The 22,416-nt window shown below is 41.0% G+C and overlaps 1 protein-coding gene across 1 annotated transcript in view; it reads right to left on the bottom strand.

Moving 5' to 3' along the window:
- Positions 1–22,416, bottom strand: part of sik2b (salt-inducible kinase 2b) — a 44,785-nt gene that overhangs the window by 10,075 nt on the left and 12,294 nt on the right. The window contains exons 4-8 of the mRNA XM_034700874.1: positions 14,886–15,047; positions 6,268–6,392; positions 5,122–5,245; positions 1,980–2,206; positions 68–220 (exon numbers count right to left, since the gene is read on the bottom strand). Of these exons, the coding sequence (XP_034556765.1) occupies positions 68–220; positions 1,980–2,206; positions 5,122–5,245; positions 6,268–6,392; positions 14,886–15,047 (791 nt within the window). The remainder of the gene's footprint in view (positions 1–67; positions 221–1,979; positions 2,207–5,121; positions 5,246–6,267; positions 6,393–14,885; positions 15,048–22,416) is intronic.

The raw sequence follows: 22,416 nt of genomic DNA, 5'->3' as shown, positions 1-22,416 counted from the left end.
ATCAGGGAGGTGAGGATGTTAATCTCCATACACGGAATTCAGAACCCTCTTGTTGCCCTGACGTTACCTTGACAACAGTCTGCTCAGCGATGGTGCTGGGTCGTCGCTGGCGTGCGTCGAGCCGTTGTTCGACCGGGAAGCTGCAGCGATGGGCCTTGAGCCGCTCCACCAGCAGGTAGTAGATAGCAGCAAAGTGGTTGTAGCTTTTGTTCTGTAGAGACTGGGGAAGGACAGAGAACATTAATGACAGCGTCCTTATTCAAGTTATTACAAAAACTCCCTCTCTGGACTAACAAACAGCTCTGAACACTTCAATTCTCTGTGTGAAATAAGGATACTGCAGCTGCTTAACAGAAGTACACTGGTGGAAATAAAAAAAGGGATTATTTAAAAAAACAGTGTGAAAAGTACTGTGTACATATTACATCCTCTCTGTAACACTCATCAAGAGCTTCAAAAGACTTTGATAGTTGAAATATATTTTGCCTAAAAGGTTCATATGTGGTAAAAATTAGTTAACAGAAGTTTATGTTTTCCAGTCAGGGCTAAAAAAGTCTTCACATGTGATTTTGTTCAGAATTTTGGGAACAAATATGCCATTGCCATTCCTACCACGGCGCCTGATTTATAGACACATATTTTTAATCCACTGTTTTCAACAAAACACATACTTTGTGTGCTTGAAGTTATAATCAGTCCCTCTCTGCATCAAATGAAGTCAACCTGACTATAATAAGTAATGAAAGACCTGCAGTTAAACCTACTTGCACTTTTTGTCTTTTTTTTTAGTTTGAGTCTAGTTTGTAATACAGGTTTTGATCTATCATGTTTTTATTTTTCCATTTTATAGATGTCTTTAAGTTTTCTAATGTTATTTGTTCTCTGACTCATGTAGCTACTGTGATGTTTAACAACCCATTAATCCCTGTCGGTAACAACGTCATATGTAGCAACATCAAACAGGGAAAACATGAAGAGTAAAATTAAACAAGTACATTGATAAACAGGCTGTTACAGAAACATCTATAATTGCATTTCCCAAATAAAATGGGGAACAAAGTCAGTGCTTGGGAAATAAATAAAGAAGAACTCACAAGGTGAAATGCAAACTCCAAAGTAATTTTGTTTTGCACTACTTGATGTCATTTAAGGCTTTTATATGTCCTTTTGGCAAGTATTTCCCCTTTATGTATCTTTGCAGTCTCATTATTCTTATGACTGAGAAATGGATGCACATTTTAGATCTGCAACACACATCAGAAACCTTACCTTAACCATGCTTTGAAAAGGGGAAGACATTACTATTAGGCCAGTTAAGCAGCTTAATCTATCATGCTCACATGTACACTACCAGTAAAAAGTTTAGACACACCTTCTCATTCAAGGGTTTTTATTTATTTTAATTATTTTCCACATTGTAGTTTAATACTGAAGACATCAAAACTATGAAATAATCTGGTTTTGCCATAATCTGGATTACAACAGTAGTCAAATAGGGCTATCCATTGTGTACTAACCCAATCTCTGAACAACACAATTGATGGTCTCAAACACATTAAGAAGGCAAGTGATTCCACAAATTAACTCTTGACAAGGCTCATGTTAATTAGAAACCATTCCAGGAGACCACTTCATGAAGCAGACTGAGAGAATACCAAGAGTGTGCAAAGCTGTCATGAAGGAAAAAGGGGGCTACTTTACAGAATCTAAAATATAAAACATATTCTGGTTTGTTTAACATTTTTTGTTAATTAAATAATTCCATATATGTTCTTTCATAGTTTTGATGTCTTTGGTATTAATCTACAGTGTTTCAAATAACTTAAATAAATACAAACCCTTAAATGAGAAGGAGTTTCCAAACTTTTGTCTGGTATTGTATTACATAAAAGAAACATGATCCTGTTCTGTTTTGTGTTTTTACTTTTGTCTGATGATTTCATAATTCTGTTAGAGGAATAAACAAGACTCCTCCTCACCTCTACAGTCTTGTGCTGGTCAATGCCCAAGCTGTGCATGAGGCGCAGGACCTGCTCGCTGTACTCTCCCACGCCTGCCTCGCCCTCAGCGGACAGCGGCTGCTGATACAGAACAGGCCTCTGCACAGGGACATACAGAGCCATCCACTTGTGCTCCTTGATCTGAGCCACAGACAGGCGCTTTGACGGGTCCAGGACCAACATCCTGCGGATCAGGTGCTCACAGTCTGAGAGGGTTGGAAAGAACAATCATAAGAGGAAGTGAGGAAGATTTTTATAGCCTTTCATATTTAAGATTTAAAAAGGAAGAGCTTGTTTATGTTTGATATCACCCAGCACTTCTTGTATAAGCTATGATGAAGCAAATTAAGCAACAGTGCGTCATGTCCTTGTCAAAGCAGCCTAGATGAAGTAGGGCGGAAAAAAAGCACTCAGGAGCTTAAGTCTGCTAAATTCTTTAGTTTCCTTGGCCATCACTTCTAAGCAGGTTTTTTTCTTTCCTCCTTTGCCCCCCTCCTAATGAGGCCTCCTCACCTCTAGTTAGTGGCTAGATGAGTTTGACGTCAGACACAGCTGGGTTCTTAACAGGATTACAGTTCCCCTGGCTGTGCTGCTTTGGCCTGCATGCAGCCCCACTGCCTGTACCGCATTCCTGCCCACCCCACGGCATCTTCACCCACAACCCTGATGCTCAGGTCTTAAAGAAAAACAGGTGTTATTTTAAGAAATAAGCCCCGGAATAAGCTGCAAAATTAATTATCTTCATACTGGTTGAAAAGTGAGGATCTGGTCTTCTTCATAAACCCAAGGATCTTCCTGCCAACATTAACTCCCTGCTTCACATTCTTCTCAGTTGCCCTGCTGGCCTGATAAAGTCTGCTAACATCACTTTTTTCCACCTCATTCTTGGAGGTTCAGCCAACTCAGTTTTTCCCCTGTTATGTGCATAACAACTGTGCCCTTAGATGCTCTTCAACCACATGCAGTCACATCCTAGCTACCCATGTAGCTGCTAAGTTACAAAATGCTTCAAATACAATGCAGGGTACAATTTTGTTTGACCCAGGAGTTACCCTGTCACCGCCCGTTGCTACAGCCGTGTTTATAGCAACGGCTGAGGCCAAGCACATGTTTCAACACTGCTAACCACCAGGGAAGGTTGGACTATGTAGAGGGGCCGACACCGCGTGCCCCGTCCAGGCTGGCTGTTTGATTGACGCTCTGCTCTTAGCCAGCATGTTACACCACCATGACTTAACCACAAAACCATCCCAGTTAACACGTCTGAATCCCAGCGGTGTAGAGTTGCAGCAATGTGGGAGAACAGATTGACTGTTGCAAGAGGCTTAAGTGCAGGGAAAAGGTACTGGGGAGGATTTTTGTCTTCTACTTTGTTGATTTATTCGACACAAAAGCTTGAAAATAAAAAATAAATAGGTCTCATATGTGACTGCTTATGATCATAATGTCATACATGCAGACAATTGGAAATGATATGCAACATAATCTCTCATTAAAGCTTTTTGCCTGTGGAGGCTTTGAGTGGCTGTGTTGCTGCAGCACGACTGAAAAAAATAAAATGTCACAACAAGCTGACGTTCCCAAGAAGAGGCCACACGTGAGGCGTGTATTTCTATTTCTAAATATGACTCTGAAAGAGGTCAGCTGATTTTTAGATAAATCGATTTCTGCAATGACAAGAAAACTATAATAAACTAAAATAAAAATAAAAACAAGCAGCTTTTCTCTGGTTTATATCATTGTTAAATAAACTGGTTTGGGATGGTCTGATAAAACAAACAACTAAGCTCATCTCATTACTTGTGTCTGACATTTGTTGCACTTATCTGCTATTAAATAGACCCGATGACTCATCAATGATCAAGAAAAAAAAGTTGATGCTTAGATCTGTTGTGTGTTGAGTGTCAGCTGCAGATGTCACACATGCAGATAAAGGATTAAAACCCAGGGGCTGGGCTGTTTGTTGTTCTTGATACACATGACTCGAGGCTATCCTGCACTGCCGTCTACCAGGACTGAGCATTATGCAACAACAGGATACGCATAAGACAACATCCAACATTTGTTATGAGATTGGGAGTAGACTACAATTTGAACCGAGCTGAGATACTCTAGTGAGAGTATTGTGTGGTGCAAGGCTGTGTGCTGTGCTCCACAGCTTGGACCGGTGAGAGGAGATGAGCTGGACTGCTTCTGGATGAGGAAATCAGCACACTCTGTTCTCCCTTGTTCAGGGAACAAGGACTGGACTTGGAGGGGGGGCGAGTGGAAGGATGGGGAGAGGGAGTCAGATCTGGATGTCAGTTTGGCCAGAGAGCTGTCATTACACTCCTACATTCCCCCAAACGTCTTAATTGTTTCCAGAATGAAAAAAAATAAAAATCTGGTCGACTCTCTGAGCACACCCCCTGTGGAGAAAGTGCTACAGACTTGCAGATGGGATACAGAGAAACAAGAAGACAGAAACAGACAGGGACACAGACGGACTGGAAGATGTCTCACAGATAGGGAGTCAAACAGTGAGACCGACAGACAGAGAGACAGACAAAGGCAGAGTCTCCTCAGAGACACAGACAGGCGAGCTGCTGGAAGGCTTCACTGGCTCTTCCCCAGGTTACATAAACAGCTCCAGCTCTGGACTTAATCTGCTGCCAGATAGCTAGCTAGCACAGCCGCTAACAGCAGGGCTGCTTTGAGAAGGCTAGCCAACCTGACTCACCCCTGCAGCCTGCGTGCATGCACATACACCAACTAACACACGTACACACACCAGAGAGGACAATGACAGTGTGTCTCCTACTGTATCCCCATCAAATGAGCACAATGTTCTCTCGTTAATGAAATGACCCCCTGACAGGCTGCAGCCGCAAGAGAGTCTGCCAGCAGAACATCCAACTGAGTGTTGACTCAAACAGGAGAGCGTGATCTATTCATCTTAGCGGCAGTGTCCCCTTGTGGGAATTTTCATGCAATTTTCACCTCAGATCGGCTACATACCGTGATAAAAGAGGCTGGAAGATGTCTCACAAGTACACTGCATGCGCGAAAATCGACAGGAATGTGAGGTTCTGCAGGGTGGGGGTTGTTGGAAAAAGTCTCTTATCTAATTTTTCCGTCTTACCTTCAGTCATGAAGTAAGGGATGCGAAACCTTCCTTCGAGGACTCTCTGTCGCAGCACAGGCAGAGTGGGCCCGTCGAAGGGTAAAGCACCACACACCAGCACATACAGCACCACCCCCATACTCTGTGAACGTAAATGCACACACAGAGAACAAGGTTAGGGCACTGGACAACTCCATCAGAGGCTGTTGGCCTTCACACTTCACAGAATGACTCACAAGTGGATGACCCTTCACACACAGAACACAAAAAGATGTCATATATAGAAGCTCAAAAGGGGAAATCACCAGCATATGACAGGAACAAAAGCTGCTTACATAATACAACTTTTTTTGAATAACTATTTTCGGGCTTGTCCCTTTATTAAATAGGACAGCTGAGGAGGCAGAAAATAAAAGGACATGCATCAAGAGGTTGTTGTCAGGGTGTCCATGTGTTAGGGACTACTGGCTGAACTTAAATGGTGCCCAATTTTTAAACATGAAACACTTTGAAGTCTGAATTTCTTTAGCTGATCTCATAAGGATTAGAAATGTAGATGATAAGCAATCTACATGCATGAAAGGGGCTGGCAGAGAGAGCGTGTAAATTCAGTTGGAGTTGTCCCAATACCGATGGCAGCATCAGAAATTCCTCCAGTACTGCCTAAAATAAAGTGGTATAGGCTGGCAAGTATACAAGTCAATGCAATCATCTGATATTATTATTTATTAGCCCCCTACAGGATTCATCATGTTTCTTCTTCTGCAAAACAGTCACATCCACAGTATTAATATAACACGGCTATGACTAGAACCAACTAAGAGGACCTGAAGAGCGAAGAGGAAGAACTGGTGAACTGATTTCAGGTAAATAATCAAGTGACCATTACAAACAACAGTGTTGTGCTAGTGAAGAGTATCATACTGGTTAAAGCTAGCAAAATAGGAGCAATCAATGCTTTCCAAAAATAATATGTAAATTTGCTTCAACAGAGCTGGTTTTGGAGGACTGCTTAGTATCAGTTATAAAGATATCTAGGTAACATAATCAGTGCCAGAGAAGAAAATATAGAAGTGGAGCCTCTCTTGATTCAATGTTTGTCTTCCGGGGGAAAAAATAAAAATACATGGATGAATTGTCTCCTTATGCAATCACACATCTTACCCAGATGTCTAGCTGTGGGCCCTCGTACTGCTGGCCCTCAAAGACCTCTGGAGCAGCATAAGGCGGGCTGCCGCACCATGTGGCCAGAGGCTCCCCGGGCTGGAAGAAGTTCCCGAATCCAAAATCTGCACAAGGCAAAACAACACAAAGAGGCTGGTCATGATATGCACCAATTTAAAAGAGTGAAGTTGTTAAAAAAAAACTGCAAAGGCCATCTCACACTCTGCTGTACACGGTGTGCTGCTAGCAGTTTCTGCAAAAAGGAAGCCTCTAACTGTAATTGTTCTGTATGACTGTAAAAGGGGAAGAGGTCAGGCACATGGGGAATATTTACAGTAACACTGTGGTGATTGGTTTGCTGAAGCGGTCAAAGTGTGCAAAACAAATATCCAGAACAAAAGGTGGGCTATGCCTTGCGTGTCTCCAAGGGGTCTGCAGGTTTTGCATAATGCACCATGTGACCCGCATATTTGAACACTGAGGAAACAGGCCTTTGTATGAGGTAACTCTCCCCAGGAGACTGACATGAGGTCATCAATTCTGCGCTCTGATTGGCTGCCTGTACAGTGACTAACACAGTGATTTGACTCTTCAGAGGAACAAGACAGAGTAGTGCAACTTGCACTTGGACAAAAACACACATAACACTGAGAGGAACATGTCTGCCTTTCATTAGAATCCAACTAAAAGATGCAGTAATCTTTGCCAAATCACACTGAGTCAACCAGCGGGACTGCAATTACTCAGCCAGACCCCCTTTTTATTTCATTAGTTTATATCATTCTCCTTCTCTATCTCATCCCACCTCCCTTCTTAAACCTCCCTTAGTTAATCATCATTTCTTCCTTATTTCATGTTGGAGACTCCATTCCAGTTCCAACTCTTTAACTAGGGAGATTAATCCATTAGTGCATCAGGAAGTTAATTCATCACTATTTAAATAATGGATTGATTCATCATTTTCTGCTGGCTGCTGCAGCTCAGATTTCAGGGTCTGATGGTTTTCCCTGCCAGACACTCATTGTAATAGGAATCTTTCAAACTTCAACATGTGCTGGTGGCCATTTTTAAGCATTCAAAGAAAACAATTACATAAGGAAAATAATCCCATGCTTAGTTGGTTCATTATCAGTCGGACCCTGTGATGGTGTCATGGGACCACGGAGACAGGAACAGACAATCAGACCCACTTAACCCTCCCACCCCCACCATCATCCTTTTTTTCCATCAGTCAAAACAGTTACATAAACAGAAAAAATGTAATGCAAAACAAATAAATACCATGATCTAAAAAATAAATCTGTGTTACATAATGGGGTTGGAGTTGATGTGGGTTTACACACGAAGCGAGACAAACACTTATGAACACACACACACACACACACACACACACACACACACACACGTAAGGACAGTATGTGAAAGAGCAGCATCCACTCCCTTGATAATCCCTTAAAATTGACAACAAACAATCTGCAACCACCCGCATGTCATTTTAACACTGAAGAGCAAACACAAATATGTAAAGCTGGCAGCCACACAGCCTTTGAGGTTCTGTAGACATGCATCACACCACTCTGTCTAATAATAAATACATAATAATTAATACATTGTTTTCTATAAATGACAGAAAAGGGAAAAACACATTTTCTATCTAACAAGGTGTACACTCTACATTTTCTGCTTTTTCCAAGCAACGCGAAAACAAAATCAAACTCACACATACTTCCCATAGTTTGAGATTAAACTGTTGAAGAGGAGTTGATTCAACTTTATGTTTATTTCTCAGACTGTAATAGAAAAGATGCAAAAGGGAGGAAGGAGATACTTGAGGAATCTTACAGAAATTTCCCATGCTGAAAATAGATTTAGATAGTACAGTTTACGATGTGGGTCTAAGCTGATAAGCCTCAAGACGCCCACGTATCCTAAATTCTGGTGCAGAAACAATTGGCAAGTTAAACAATTAGTCAATGAAAATAAAATAAGTACAATAACTTAACATTTATCAAGTGGTAATTAAACTTGCCAACGGCTTCTACATACTTAATAAATTCAATTATTTTCTGTCACACACTAAGAGCCTGATTCACAAAAGGATGGCACAGCTTTAGTGCCCTTTGAAGCTGTGCAAATGAGACAAAAAAATACTGTCTAATTCACATGGACAGGGTTAAATGCACCACGAACTGTGCTGCAGAACAAAAAGCACCTCTGTGCACCAGTGCCGTTAGCGGGTATTGAGATGAGCCATTATGTATTAATTTGGGGCAAAATTGGCCCCTCTCTGCACAATGAACTTCATTGCAAAAAAAACCAACTGATTCACAAACACCAGCACTAACAGCCACACGCAGTTAGAAGGAAGCTCAATTTAATTCATTTAGTTTTATTGTATTTATTAATTTATAACTTCACTTTTAGGCTTTTAATGCCCTTATTTAGAGGGAATTGTAGATAGAAAACTGGGGGGAGAGATTGGGAAATTACATGTAAAGGGCTACTGGTCGGATGGAGCCCGGGCAGCCTGCTTTGAAGACCACAGACTCTATGAATGGGGTATGCGGTTTAACAGCTAAGCCATACCAGCAATGCTAGATTACATTTTTTACTGTCTTTCCAGTGATCATGAAAGCAATTCCACCTTTTGAGGACCTAAACGTTACACATTTATATATAAAATATAATATATATATCACTATATTATAATAATCAGGAGTTAGGTTAAACCTCAACACAAACTGCCTTACTATTTCATGTGTGGAGATGGTATTGAGCTGATCTTGCTGGCTCTCCCCAGGGTGAGATGTGCATCCTGTCTTTCATGAATCGACTTTGAAATACACTTTTGAGCGTGCCCTTCCCAATCAGCTCATTATCCATGAGGACAGTTTTGAGCTATGTGAGAATGAGAGTGCACAGTGCAGCTCCGCTCACCAGAAAGTAAAGATGCTAAGAGCTCATCTCCACAGTCAGATGCAAAACAAGAGCAAACAGCACAGATCTTCAAAATAATGTGTGTGTTTGGGCTTGAATATCATTGAGAGGATATGCTTTGTGTAATAGACCTTGAGACAGCGCAGAAAGCGGGAGAAATTTGGTGCAATTCTCTGTGCCATTAGAGGCCGGAATCCATTCTAAGCGAGTTCACCCTTAAGTTTAACTTGTACACTTAGCCAAAATACACAACGTTCCCATACACAAAATCCTCTCATAATGCAGGGGATATGAAAACAGATGTAGAAAAGTATTGACTTAAATGTAGGCATATTTGGGAGAATGGCGGTTTTAGTGCTTTGGGACAACTACATATGGACAGCTGTTTCTGTTAAATTGCCAATCCCACTGAAGTCAACAGGAGTTGTAGTGCATAAAAAACTAGGATATAGATGATGATAATGATGAAGAATCAAGGCCATATGCTGTGTGACTGTGCTGAAAAGAAAAGGTCTCCTTCAGTGGGAAATACACTGAGGAATCAGGGGGGATTAACGCAGTGCAAACTCCAAATGAAAAGCAAAATAACAGGTTTGACACTGCACGTGAGTTCATGTATTCAATCCACTTAATCACTGTGGCGCAGGCAGTGGCAGGTGTGCTCGTGGAAATAAAGCCACAGTGGGGTTTATTACAAGTCTGTTTACTGTCTGAAGCTGCTGTGAAGGTGAGATGTGAGTTGCAGCCACAGCAGAGAGGAGCGGTGCAGTGGGTTTACCATCAGAAGCTGTGACCCATTTCATGGAGCTGAATACTGAACAGACTGGTTGACGTCAAACGCTCCTGCACGCTGCAGGCTACCAACAGACTCACAGCTCCACAAAAAGGGCGGGGAGAGAGACTGTGTGTGTGTCGCGCACAACAGTATTAGCATAATATTAGCCTGAACATGTCACGCTAGAACACTCTCCTGCTAACGGCTTATGAAAGTCTGTGTGCAATGATATGACAGGTGTATGAGTGATAGAAGGACTGGATCCAGCAGTCAAAAACATTGTCATTTCTAATAAGGTGAGAGCGGGGATACAGCTGCAGCTCAGGCTGCACGGCCCAGGATCATACGTCTTTTCCTCTAGTTCCTTCTCATGTCTTCTCTTCCTTACACTTACTATAACCTTATAACTTTTTATTTCTTTGTTTTTATTCCTTATTTGCCTGAGGTTTCCTGAAACCTCTTCAGACAAGGACATTTTTATGTTCTCAATTAGATTATGTGACTTTTGCAAGAAGGAACAGAAAGGAAAAAGAGTTTTGCTCATTCAACCTTATTTGATCTGGTACAAAACAAAAGAATAGCTTATGGTGGCTAACATTAGCAACTGTAAAACATATTGTCCAGTTCAATACTGAGTCACTTTGTTGACTTAAGGACGCTTCCCTTGCTTTTTTGTTTTCAATTAACTTCCATCTAAAGTAACTAAGACATGTGCATACACTGGTTACTGTTCAATACGTCACATGGTCGCCATCAGCTGAAAAGGTTACCTTCATCTCTTGTCAGTTAAACTTTGAACAGTATTCAACATCTAATATGATTTATATAAATCTTACTAATGATTTTCTGATCAATTCCTTAGATAAATACAGAAATAGATAAATATTGATTGTTGTGAATCAGTGATACTGATGGATTTAAAAGTTTTATAGGAGCCAATGTAGACTTTTCTTCCTGTACGCCTTTTTTCAGTACATTGATTCATGATTTATATACAACTCTTTGTTTATCATAAAGAATCCAATGTCTAAACAAAAGGAAATCAGAAACTGTTCCTCCAACAAGTGTCCTTGTTCGGAGACTGTTTGAACTTGACAATCTTATAATGGAGCATGAAACACCTTAAGGCTTTGGTGCACTTCCAATGACATGAACTGTGTGGATATCACAACCTTGGAAATGTAAAATCACATGATAGTTTATGTAGCTATATCTGCTAGTTAACAGTTGCCAGGTTAATGAAGTAAAACAATGTATTACATATAGCACTTTGTTTTTAAAAGAAGATATCTCAAAACAGAAAACATATTTTGTTTTGTGTCTTATCAAGCAACCCACTTTTGTTTTTTGTTATTTCTCCTCCTCTCTTTCCATCCTCTTCAATCTGTCAACTTAACCGTAAAGGGGCTGTTTGAAGTGAAAACATGAAGGGCACCCCCCACTGCTGCTGCTGTTCCCCTCTCCTCTGAGCCTGACCTTTCTTTGACTGACCACTGCCTGCTTAAGCTCCACACAGACTGTCCAGAGGTGGCCTTTAGAGAGCAGGGACACATCATTGGACTGAAGGGTCAAAAAAACTCAAGAGGCATACTTCAGGCACAGCAGAAAAGCATAGGGCTGAACATTTAGTCAGTCGATTAGTTGAGTAACCATATACCATTTTTATATATAATGTTTGAGTAATTAAAGATACTGTGAGGAGCTTTCTGTTTAAGTGCCCCCTGTGGACAAAGCAGTACATTTTACCTCTCTGCTGACTCTGTCCTGAATGTGTCAGAGGTATTTTCTGATAAAACCTTATGATGCTTCTTTTACTGTGTAATGTACCACTTAATGTGCACATTTGCTCAGGTACGGGTAAAACAAAAAAAAAAAAAAGTCTGTTTCTTCAGCCTGCTGTCAATCATCTGTTCTGACACCTACCCCCTCACAGCGGTTCCAGACATTAAAAATGACAATAAAGGAATTGTCACTCTAATTGTGGTTGATGTTGTTTGCTTTTTCGGGGTCTCAAAGAGGCATTGTTTTAAATCTCAGTCTGTTTCATAACCAGCAAAAACAATCCTCACAGGAGCTTTAAATAAGAAAAACATTCACTTGTGTGTGATTCTAGAATGTAATGTAAGGCTTTGTTAGTATTTGTGAACGTATTGTTTTTAATACAACTCACCACACAATGATCAAGGTAAGCAATTATTTTTCTTTTAATTCTCCATTCAAATTATCCACACAAAGTTAAAGCATTTTTTTATAGGTGACATATCACGCTTTTTTCATCAATATATATTGGTCTAAGAGGTCCCCAAAACATGTCTTTAAAGTTTATGCTCAAAAAAACACTTTGAAATCAGATTTTGGTCTGCCTGAAAACCCCTCTTCTTCAGTCCTCTTCAGAACACTCTGTTTTCTCTCTGACCACGCCCCCTCAGGAAGTGGATGTGCCCTCGGCTCTCCGGCACGTTGATCTAATGTTTACATGTTGGCTGAATATACACGGCTGCTCAGAGATCACGTTACTTCAACCCTCTGAATCTGATCCTGAATCTGATTCTGACGGAGAGGTGCCTGTAGCAGGACCTTTCTGAAGGATTGGTCACAGATTTAGTGTTTCTTGTTGTTTTATTTATCAGTATGTCGACGTGTGTCTTGGTACACAGCTACGAACATGTAGCTATGTGGCTATGCTAACTAGCGCTAGCACTTATCCATGATAAATAAAAATCATCCACTAGATCTTCAAATCTGCAGACGTGGGAAGTAAAACCGACCTCTACCAGAAAGGCAGCAGGACCTTTCTGAAGGATTGGTCACAGATTTAGTGTTTCTTGTTGTTTTATTTGTCTGTGTGTCTTAGTACACAGCTACACCTATGAACATGTAGCTATGTGGCTATGCTAATTAGCGCTAGCACTTTTCCATGACAAATAAAAATCATCCACTAGATCTTCAAATCTGCAGACGTGGGGAGTAAAACCGACCTTTGTGTTTATTAAGACAGCCTACAACTAGCATGCCTCCCTCCTAAGCTCCTTGTTAGCACACATTTGTGCAGGTAATGAAAAACGGAGGAGGGGTTGAGTTGTATTTTATACAGTCTATGGGCTGAACAAGCTCCGAGCTCTGAGCTCTGACTCCGTGACAGACCGGATATTGTTGTTACGTAACAAAAACACGGAAGTCTGAAACGGCTCGTTTCACACACATTTACAGAAAGGTGTAGAAATCAGAACAGGGGCAGAATGGTTTTTTTTAATTCTCGGGGGGTTTGTAGACATGCAAGGGAAACATATTTCAGGTAGAGAACCATTAAAAAGTAAATTTTGCATGATATGTCACCTTTAAATCAAGCAACACCTGCATAATGACCAATTTAGGCCTAATCAGTTATGGTCTCAAGGTTACCCACAATGCATCTTAGTGAGAAACAGCAATATGAGTTAGAACGATTTTGTATTTGCAAGAAAACTAGACATGGTGCTTTGGTTCTAAAAATAACTAATAGAATAGTTAGCTAGTAGTAAAATAAAGAGATGCAGCTCTAGATGGAGATTAGAACAGCATTAACAACAAATGATGGAATATTCATGTGTCTTTGCATCATGAGTAAAACTATAATCAATGTAACGAATGCAGAGAGAAAATAAAAGTAACAAGTACCCACTGTATTCAGTAAAAACATGTACTCAGCTAGGCCTCATGTACCTGTTAACAGACCTGTCAGACTGTGTTGTGGGTAAGAAGAGCACAGAACGTACTTTACCGCTGATGTCCTCCCCTGAGACATTTCCTCTAATCATAAGCCAGGTAATGTTCTGTTCATTGTTTTCCTGCGTCTTCAAATCTAATCTGCCGAACGGACAATGAGTCAGACATGTTTGTGAAAATTACTGCTGGGGGTAATAATAACATCTTCTGGGTTATCAGCTTAGACCCTTCAGAGAAACCATGGTCGGGGTGATGGGAGTGATGAAGCAGGTGAAACACTCTGTTCTCTATCAATTATTGGATCACTTTGTTTAATTGGTTCTGTGATTTGACCTTTCTGCAAAAATAAAGGCCTCTGAGCACTGGCAATGATGTGAAGGTTAGCAGTGATGCTCATTCTAAATTATTTTTCCCTGATGAAGCTTGATTAGTCCCAGCAGAAAACACAAATTTTACTCCACTATCTGGAGTTCTTTGAGGACAAGAGGCCATTTTCCAGGGACACACATCCATACTCAATGTGTCTGGCATCCTCTCACACCTGTATTTTTAGACACCCCCTTGTGATCAGCTCACCTTAGATGGGTTTTAGTATCAGCTCTGAATAAAGCCTGAGATAAACCTCAGAGTGTCCACAGATGCCACCCTGCTCCTTATCATCCTTCCTTCTCTCTCTCATATGCCACTCTCTAAAGTAGCCAATCCATATCATCACCTCCTCCTCCCTCCTCCTCCTCCTCCTACTCCTCCTACTCCTACTCCTCCAATTAAACCTTCTCTCTCACATCCTCCTCCTCCTGACACAGCAGTAGGGTGACATTCTCAAAAGCTAGCTCTAAATGCCAGTTGCTTAATAATCACTCTTTGAAGCTTGAACTACAGACCTCCAGCTTTGTCTTAAATCTCTGCCTCTGGGTCTCCCTCTTTTTGGTCCCCCCAATGTTTGCTCCTGAAAACTGAAGCTGGGGGCCACAGGGGAGAGAATTAAAAAGGTGGCACAAGCCTTTAGATCTCACAAGGATTTCAAAGAAATCTGTTGTGGATTCTTTAAGCTAAGAGCTTTCTCACAGAGAAACCTCGGACCTCTCCTTAGCAGTGAGCGGACAGCCCGTGGCAGGCGATGCATCAAAACTACCTGATTCAGAGCAGACATCCTGTATTTCTCATCTATAAATGAATTGTGTCTTCCTGCGCTCGGTACCTGCAATCTTGATGTTCATGTGGCCATCCAGCAGCAGATTTTCCGCCTTCAGGTCCCTGTGGACGATGTTGCGGTTGTGACAATACTCTACTGCCGACAGGATCTGCCAGAACTTCCTCCTGGCCTCGAGCTCGCTGAGACGGCCATGCTTCGCCAGGTAGTCTGCAGCCAGAAAAAGGGAGAGAGAAACAAAGACAGTCAGACAGGCTATGTGTGACGTAAGAAGTATGCATTTTACATTTTACATTGACTTATATAACAGGCCTTTGGAACACTGTATCAGGTATTGCTTTGTGTCGTTGACCAGACTGCATTAGTGCAGATTTTTCATTCCTCTGAGCGTTGGTGGTTGTGTTGAAAGGATATTTTACTTCTGATGAGGTGCAGGCATGATGCCAATTGTAGTTTACAGCTGTTCTAGATTACAGCATGCTTTGTAAATCGGAGTATGATGTTCTAACCCTGCGTGTAAGTGTGTGTGTGTTTCAGTGTGTGAGTAGGACGCAGTTTACAGCAGAGATTGGAGGAGGAAAGGGGAGGGCGAGATTTCTGAGAACTAGTTTTCTGCAACAAAATGTCCACAGTAGTACAAGGTTGGGAGTTGGGGCGTAAGTGGGAGGTTTAATAAGTTTGTCAGGAAATGATTGCAGAGCACATGCAGAGGCATACACACATAATTGACAACTATAAAGAGAAATCCTGATATTTATGTTTGCAATTAAACTGAGCTCTTACCCAATATAGCACAAACATTTATCTATTTGTCTGATTTATCTCTGTACTCAGCGAGACAGACTGAGTATGTGGTTGTTTAGAAAGACCAATGAAAGTTTACGTTCTATCTGGGAGGCCAAAGTCATAAATTTCAGTCTCCTCTTCCTTCTAGCATCCAGATCGCTGACCTTTTTCCTCATTGTCTGCTCTCCCAAAGACCTCACTGTTATCCTAGCCTTTCACACTCAGTGTTTTCTTTTTCAAAGTCATCATGACAGACTATTTTACACATTTCTTTATTTTTTTTATTTTTTTTTGCAACCCCATGAACTTTGGAGAGAGTGCTGCGTTTGTTGCTGTCGGCAGGGTTCCTCTTCACACCTCTCTGTCCAGATAGCTTGCAAACTCTTCAATTCACACTCTGTGGCAAACAAGATAGGACACTCTCTGTGACGGCTTTCTGTCCAGCTGGCACGGGCACAGACCAGCGACCAAAACCTGACAACAATGCACAACAACCACAACAAACACACGCAACTGAACTTCATCTATCAGCAAACAGTGTTCAAAATATTGGTAAATAAATTACCTGAAGAACCACTAGGTTGATCTCATAAAGGAGTTATTTTATAATCAAAAAGCAGACAAGGAGTCACGGTTTACTCAAGATATTAAAAACAACAGTTTCTCTTCTCTTTGCATTAGTAAAAAATGCCTTGCTTTTTATCTGACAAGTTATTTTGTTTCGATTTCCCTTGTGTGTCACATATTTATATAAAGATGAAAACAACAGCAACGCAAATTCAAAAGTAGGTCTCTGTCAGGAGGCAAAGAGAAGTCACACTAAGCCAATTTTACAGCCCATTAACATCAAAAACATCTACCATCGACTAAACGTGAGATTCATAAAGTAGAGCACTGCAAGTCCTGAGGCCAGAGACGTGCGTCAGGCTGTAAACACCTTGTCTTACGATCTACACGGGGTGAACCAAAGAGCCAGCTGCATTCTCAAACAAAGACAGTACAGTAAAAACAACTGAAGGATTAAAGTTTTGCCTCAAGGTGATGAAGCATGATAAATAGCTAACATCTGACAGAGGGAGAAAACCTGATTAGAGGTTGGCTGGTAAATTCCATAGAGGAAGCCAAACGGTGACCAGGGCAGCTTTCATGCTACAATGCTAATCAAAAAACACACTGTGGAGGGGAATGTGTCGAGGTGGTCCCAGTATGCACCTGTGAGGAGAAACAGACTCCTAAGTAATAACCCAGCGGAGAACAAACCTGTGAGTCTCGTGGTCTTTTCTAAAGGCGTCGGTATGCTTCAACAAGTGAGCTTGTGGCGCGGTCAAACATCAGCACCTTGTATAAACTAGTTTGATTTGAATGTAGCCACGTCTCACCACAAGTGTTTCTTTCTCTAGCTGGGTCGTATGCACACTGTCAAAGACAGGAGTGAGATTATAATTGTTTCTTTGAACCTGCATTAAAAAAATAAGACTTTTAGGAGTGCATTTTGTAGTTTCCAGACACAAAAAGTAATTGAAGTCATGTTGTGTGTTTTAGAGTACACCAGTTGTTTAAATGTTGAGCACACACTGAAAGCACTATAAAGGGAATCAAACTGTTAAAAGCCGGAGTCTGACCTTGTTTTTTGTTTTTGTAACATTGTTGAAAGACCCAGTGACTGTAGCTGTTTGTGCAATCTGGAATAAACCCTACAGGCAACTCTTTGTCCAACACCATCAGCTGATGATGGAGAAACAGTGCAAAAGTAGTTTAAAAGTCCTCAAAAGAGTCATCCTCTGTCTGTGAAAACTGCAGCTGGCACCTGTGCTACCGCAGCATCTGTGGAGTCCACATTGTGTCTATAAAACAACAAGGCCCTCCTTCAACACAAATATCTTGTTTCTTGTCAACTGTGTAGCCCATCAATATCAAACGTTGTCTGAAATACTGCAATACTGATTGCATTACAGATCTAATGTTTGTACTGTGCCGTATGAGCAGTAATGACTGCACATCATAGAGGTGTGTCAATAAGAGTTTCGCTGTACTTGTGGGCCTCAATGGAACATACCTAATTAACTGGGTTGACCTGTTTGGATGAAGTTACCTACAAAAAGATTCCATTGTTATATTTTGACCATCAAGTCCATCAACACCTCATACCCTTAAAGGTGACATATCATGCAAAATCGACTTTTTAATGGTTCTCTACCTGAAATATGTGTCCCTGGCATGTCTACAAACCCCCAGAAAATGAAAAAAATCCATTCTGCCCCTGTTCTGATTTCTCCACCTTTCTACAAATGTGTGCTGAAACAAGCCATTTCAGTTTTCCGTGTTTTTCATACGTCATAACGCCATCCGATCTGTAACGGAGCTCGGAGCTTGTTCAGCCCATAGACTGTATAAAATACAACTCAACTCCTCCTCCTTTTTTCATTACCTGCACACATGTGTGCTAACAAGGAGCTTAGGAGGGAGGCATGCTAGTTGTAGGCTGTCTTAACAAACACAAAGGTCGGTTTTACTCCCCACGTCTGCAGATTTGAAGATCTAGTGGATGATTTTTATTTATCATGGAAAAGTGCTAGCGCTAATTAGCATAGCCACATAGCTAAATGTTCGTTGCTGTGTACCAAGACACACGTCGACATACTGACGAATAAAACAATAAGAAAATCTGTGACCAATCCTTCAGAAAGGTCCTGCTGCAGGCGCCTCTCCGTCAGGATCAGATTCTGGATCAAATTCAGAGGGTTGAAGTAACGCGGGTCTGTGAGCAGCAGTGTATATTCAGCCAACATGTAAACATTAGATCAACGTGCTGGACAGCCGAGGCCACATCCACTTCCTGAGGGGGCGTGGTCAGAGAGCTCATTCTCATTTAAAGGCACAGACACAGAAAAAAGCCTGTTCTGAGCAGGGCTGAAAAAGAGGGGTTTACAGGCATACCAAAATCTGATTTCAAAGTGTTTTTTAAGCAATAAACTTTAAAGACATATTTTGGGGACCTCTTAGACCAATATATTTTGATGAAAAAGAGCATAATATGTCACCTTTAACACAAATACTAACACACTTGCACTGACGGTTATTCTTTTACACGCTGCATTAGTGATGTCTCCTTAAGTTAGCATCATTGAGTTTATTACAAAAAGAAACCTAGGGCTGTAACTGAACATTATTTTCACTATCAATGTTTGTACAAAATATCTCAACCCTAACTCTGAAAAAGTTGGTAGCAGAAAGAGATACGCTCAATTACATTTCATGCCAGCAACAAATGGGCTTGGGTCCAGAGAAGTCACCTGTGTTTCAGGTTCATGTTTTTAAATGGTTTTCTCTTCACAAAGTAAAGTTTTAACTTGCATTTGTGGATGCAGAGTGGAAGGACATGATTTTGAGCCTATGCAGTGATTTCCACTACAGAGTCATATCTGTTTTTAATGCAGTCCAGCCTGAAGATCATGGCCCTACAGTATCTGTTTTTGGTCTATTCCCTTTAGTACAGAGAATTCTCAACACTCCCTGAATCTTTTGATGGTATACTCTCTGTACTGTAGAAGAAAGCCTTACATTCTTTTCATTTCTATGCTAATTCTTGAACTAATTTCTCATGCAATCTCTCACAGAGTGGTGAATCTCTTTTCAGATTGTCCTCTTTATCCTCAGTCATGTTGCTGACCTGTTGCAAAGTAACCTAAATAGTCGGGAGATGTTTCTTCAGGTGTTCTTTTTGGAATTACACAACTTTTTTTCAATGTTTTTGTGCCTGTCACAACTTTCTGAAACATTTTGCTGGCATCAAATTCAAAGTAAGTCAATATTTTTCATTAAACTATAAAAATGTCCAGTTTAACATTTGATATGTCGTCCTGACTTTTTTGGAACAGGGGTTATAATTTTATCAATTAACGGGTTGGATTACAAATTGTATTTACCTTAACTGGTTTTAACCAACAGTTCACAACCCAAAGATATTACATTTTCTTTAAGAGGAAAATAAATGCCCCCCAGTATTCACCTTAAAGAAGTAAGAGCCAGTATTCATGGCAATTCGGCTTAAAAAAGAACAGATGAATCTGTTATAAAAGTTATTGCAGACACATTTTCTACCATGTGATGACCTTGATTCGTCTGCTATTTGTTTCAGTTTGACAAAGAATCTTACCCAGACTGTTTTTATACTTTCAACATTGAAATGCTCAACAAACCAAATGCTGAACACCAGTACTAATCTTTATTCAGTATGAACAGGCTCACTGTGGTGCTACAGCTTGTAGCAATTGAAAAACAAGCCATTACTGTCTGAGCAATCAACACTGTGCAGCCCCACGCACACAAACGCGCACAATGCAGTATGTTGCCCCAATGGAGGGATGAGTAATCCACTGATACAACGCTGGCGATGGTGAGGACACACAGTGAGGCATACAGAATTGCATTCTGGGAAAGCGAGCGGTATGAATCATGGGGGTATTAGGGAACAGCTCAACAAGCACCGTGTTCCACTTCTGCTGAGAGCTGGCCGACGAGCTAAGTCTCTTAACAGCTGCTCAGGTTTGGAGGGGACAAACATCACGGGTACAAACTGGCCTGATGGCAAGACCGCTGGCTGGACTTCAGATAACAGCGTGGGGCAGGCATGAGAAGTGTGTGTGTGTGTGTGTGTGTGTGTGTGTGTGTGTGTGTGTGTGTGTGTGTGTGTGTGTGAATCAGTGTGTGTGTGTGTGTGTTGAGGACATGGGGCAAATACACGTTACCACATCAGTAAGTGATACCCACTTAAGTAAAGCAGCCACATTAAAGTTACGTGTCTGTGGGTGTTGATAGATGTTGGTGCTGATTCAATACTGGCACTGTGAGGGGTTAAAATGAAGCAGAGCCAGCCAGAGTGGAGTGAGCACTGCCCTTTCACCTAAGTTTCAAAGTTAAGCTACTAGTTGAAACAGTTAACTTCTCTTACATTTTATCAAAAATAAGAACTATGTGGTTTCCTGGAACACAAAACTCCTAGTTTGGATTGAACTAATAGTTTGTGCAAGACTGTAATGGTCAACACTTAATTCATTTATTGATGACAAAACGATGTTAGTCTGAAAACCAAATTAAAGGGTTACTTTGTGATCTGACATTTTTAGCATTTTAGCAATCTGATTAGTTCAAGAATTTATCGTTAAATTTGTTTTTGTTTTTTAAGTGCAGTTCATTTAGTTCAACATTTTTATGAACAGATTTATGTTTTTGTTTGGTTTTGTATAGTTATAATGGGTCATGTCATGTCATGGCCTGTTTGGACTGATTGAAAACTTCCTTCTTCATATGATTAGAAAATCAGTGACAAAAAACAGAGGGTTGATGTGCAGCAAAACACTGCAAGTGTGTGACTATAACAGAAACAATGCGTGTGTTTTGTAATTTATATTGACTCATTATTAGCATTGTAAGACTTTGCACATCATGTAGCTGCATCGGTATTGCTAGTTGACTGAACTGCAGCAGGTAGACAACCTGACAAATGATGTCCATTATGACTCATTTCACTTAGACTATCAAATGTCAAACAATGATCTGCAATATGCAGGTCATTGTTTGACATTTGATATTTCTTCTCCTTTGGTGATTTAGGAGCAAGTAGGAAGTATGATCAATTTGGTAGCTATAACGTTCCAGTGACTTAAGAGACAGTCCAAAACTGACTCTTCACAAGCCTCTTGCTTGGTCACCACCTTGTTTTCTCTTCTTAGAGCTATAACTGGTAAGCACCAAGCCTGAAAATTGGGAAAGGTTTGTCCTTAAGGCTCTCTGCTAGATAACGGTACCTTAAAACATCTGTGTAAATCATAACATCTCAACTCAAGTTATAAAATGCAAAACCAGCGGATTGCGGTACGGAGTGATTGCAGAACATTCATTCAAAAGGCTTTCAAGTCTGTAGCACCAAGCAACTGGTCCTTTTTTGGGTGGCAATTCCTCTTTTCACTTATGTTTTGGTCATCAAAGTCAAAGCCACCACACCCTGTCAGCTAAAACACATGCAGAAAAATGGCAGAGTAAATATGATGGATAGTTTATAGGGATATAAAAATTGACAGCCTAAGTACATTAGAATGTGCAACAAAAATCAGCCAGAGTATTTCTTTGAAGTCAACAGTCTCTCCGTCTCATTCCCTCTCCATCAGTCAGACCAGAAATCTGCATGAGTGATTCCACTGACTGCCAGCTATTATACTCCCCTCTCTCCAGCAGTGCTTTCTTAAATATGCATGCCCTACATTTCCCCACCACCTTCCAAATTCAAATGGATGTCCTCTGCTTTTGCCTGTATTCTCTTCTGCCTTCTCTCTCCTCTCGTCTCTGCTCTCTGCAACTCTGCTTTATTTGCAGCTGACCCAATTTCCAGGTTTGATCCATACTGCAGTTTTCAGGCAGACAGTGGAGCGGCAGATTGACTGACTGACAGACAGACAGACACAAAGACACACCAACAAGCTGGCACGGATGCCTCTGCTGTGCCCATTACTGTGCCCACCCACTCCTTTTTTTTTTGCGAGAATGAACCCATCACTCTCCGGCTCCTAGTGCCAAACGTAGCTCTGATTCTTTGTTATTACGGCTCCAGACACACGCACACACACATACACTAACCCCTCCTGCTCCAGCACAAAACCATTTACTGTTTGGTCTGAAGAGAGAGACTTAGAGGCTCATCCATTGTCTTGCTGACATGATGTAGCAGGGTGGGCTGCTGCTGAGCATCCATAACAACTTCACATCTTCCTCTCTGTGTAACCTATGATCAGGAGAA

Source organism: Notolabrus celidotus, chromosome 14, assembly GCF_009762535.1.
Source record: "Notolabrus celidotus isolate fNotCel1 chromosome 14, fNotCel1.pri, whole genome shotgun sequence".
NCBI lineage: Eukaryota > Metazoa > Chordata > Actinopteri > Labriformes > Labridae > Notolabrus > Notolabrus celidotus.
Note: the sequence above shows the minus strand (reverse complement) of the source record. Positions and strands in the feature narration are given on the sequence as shown.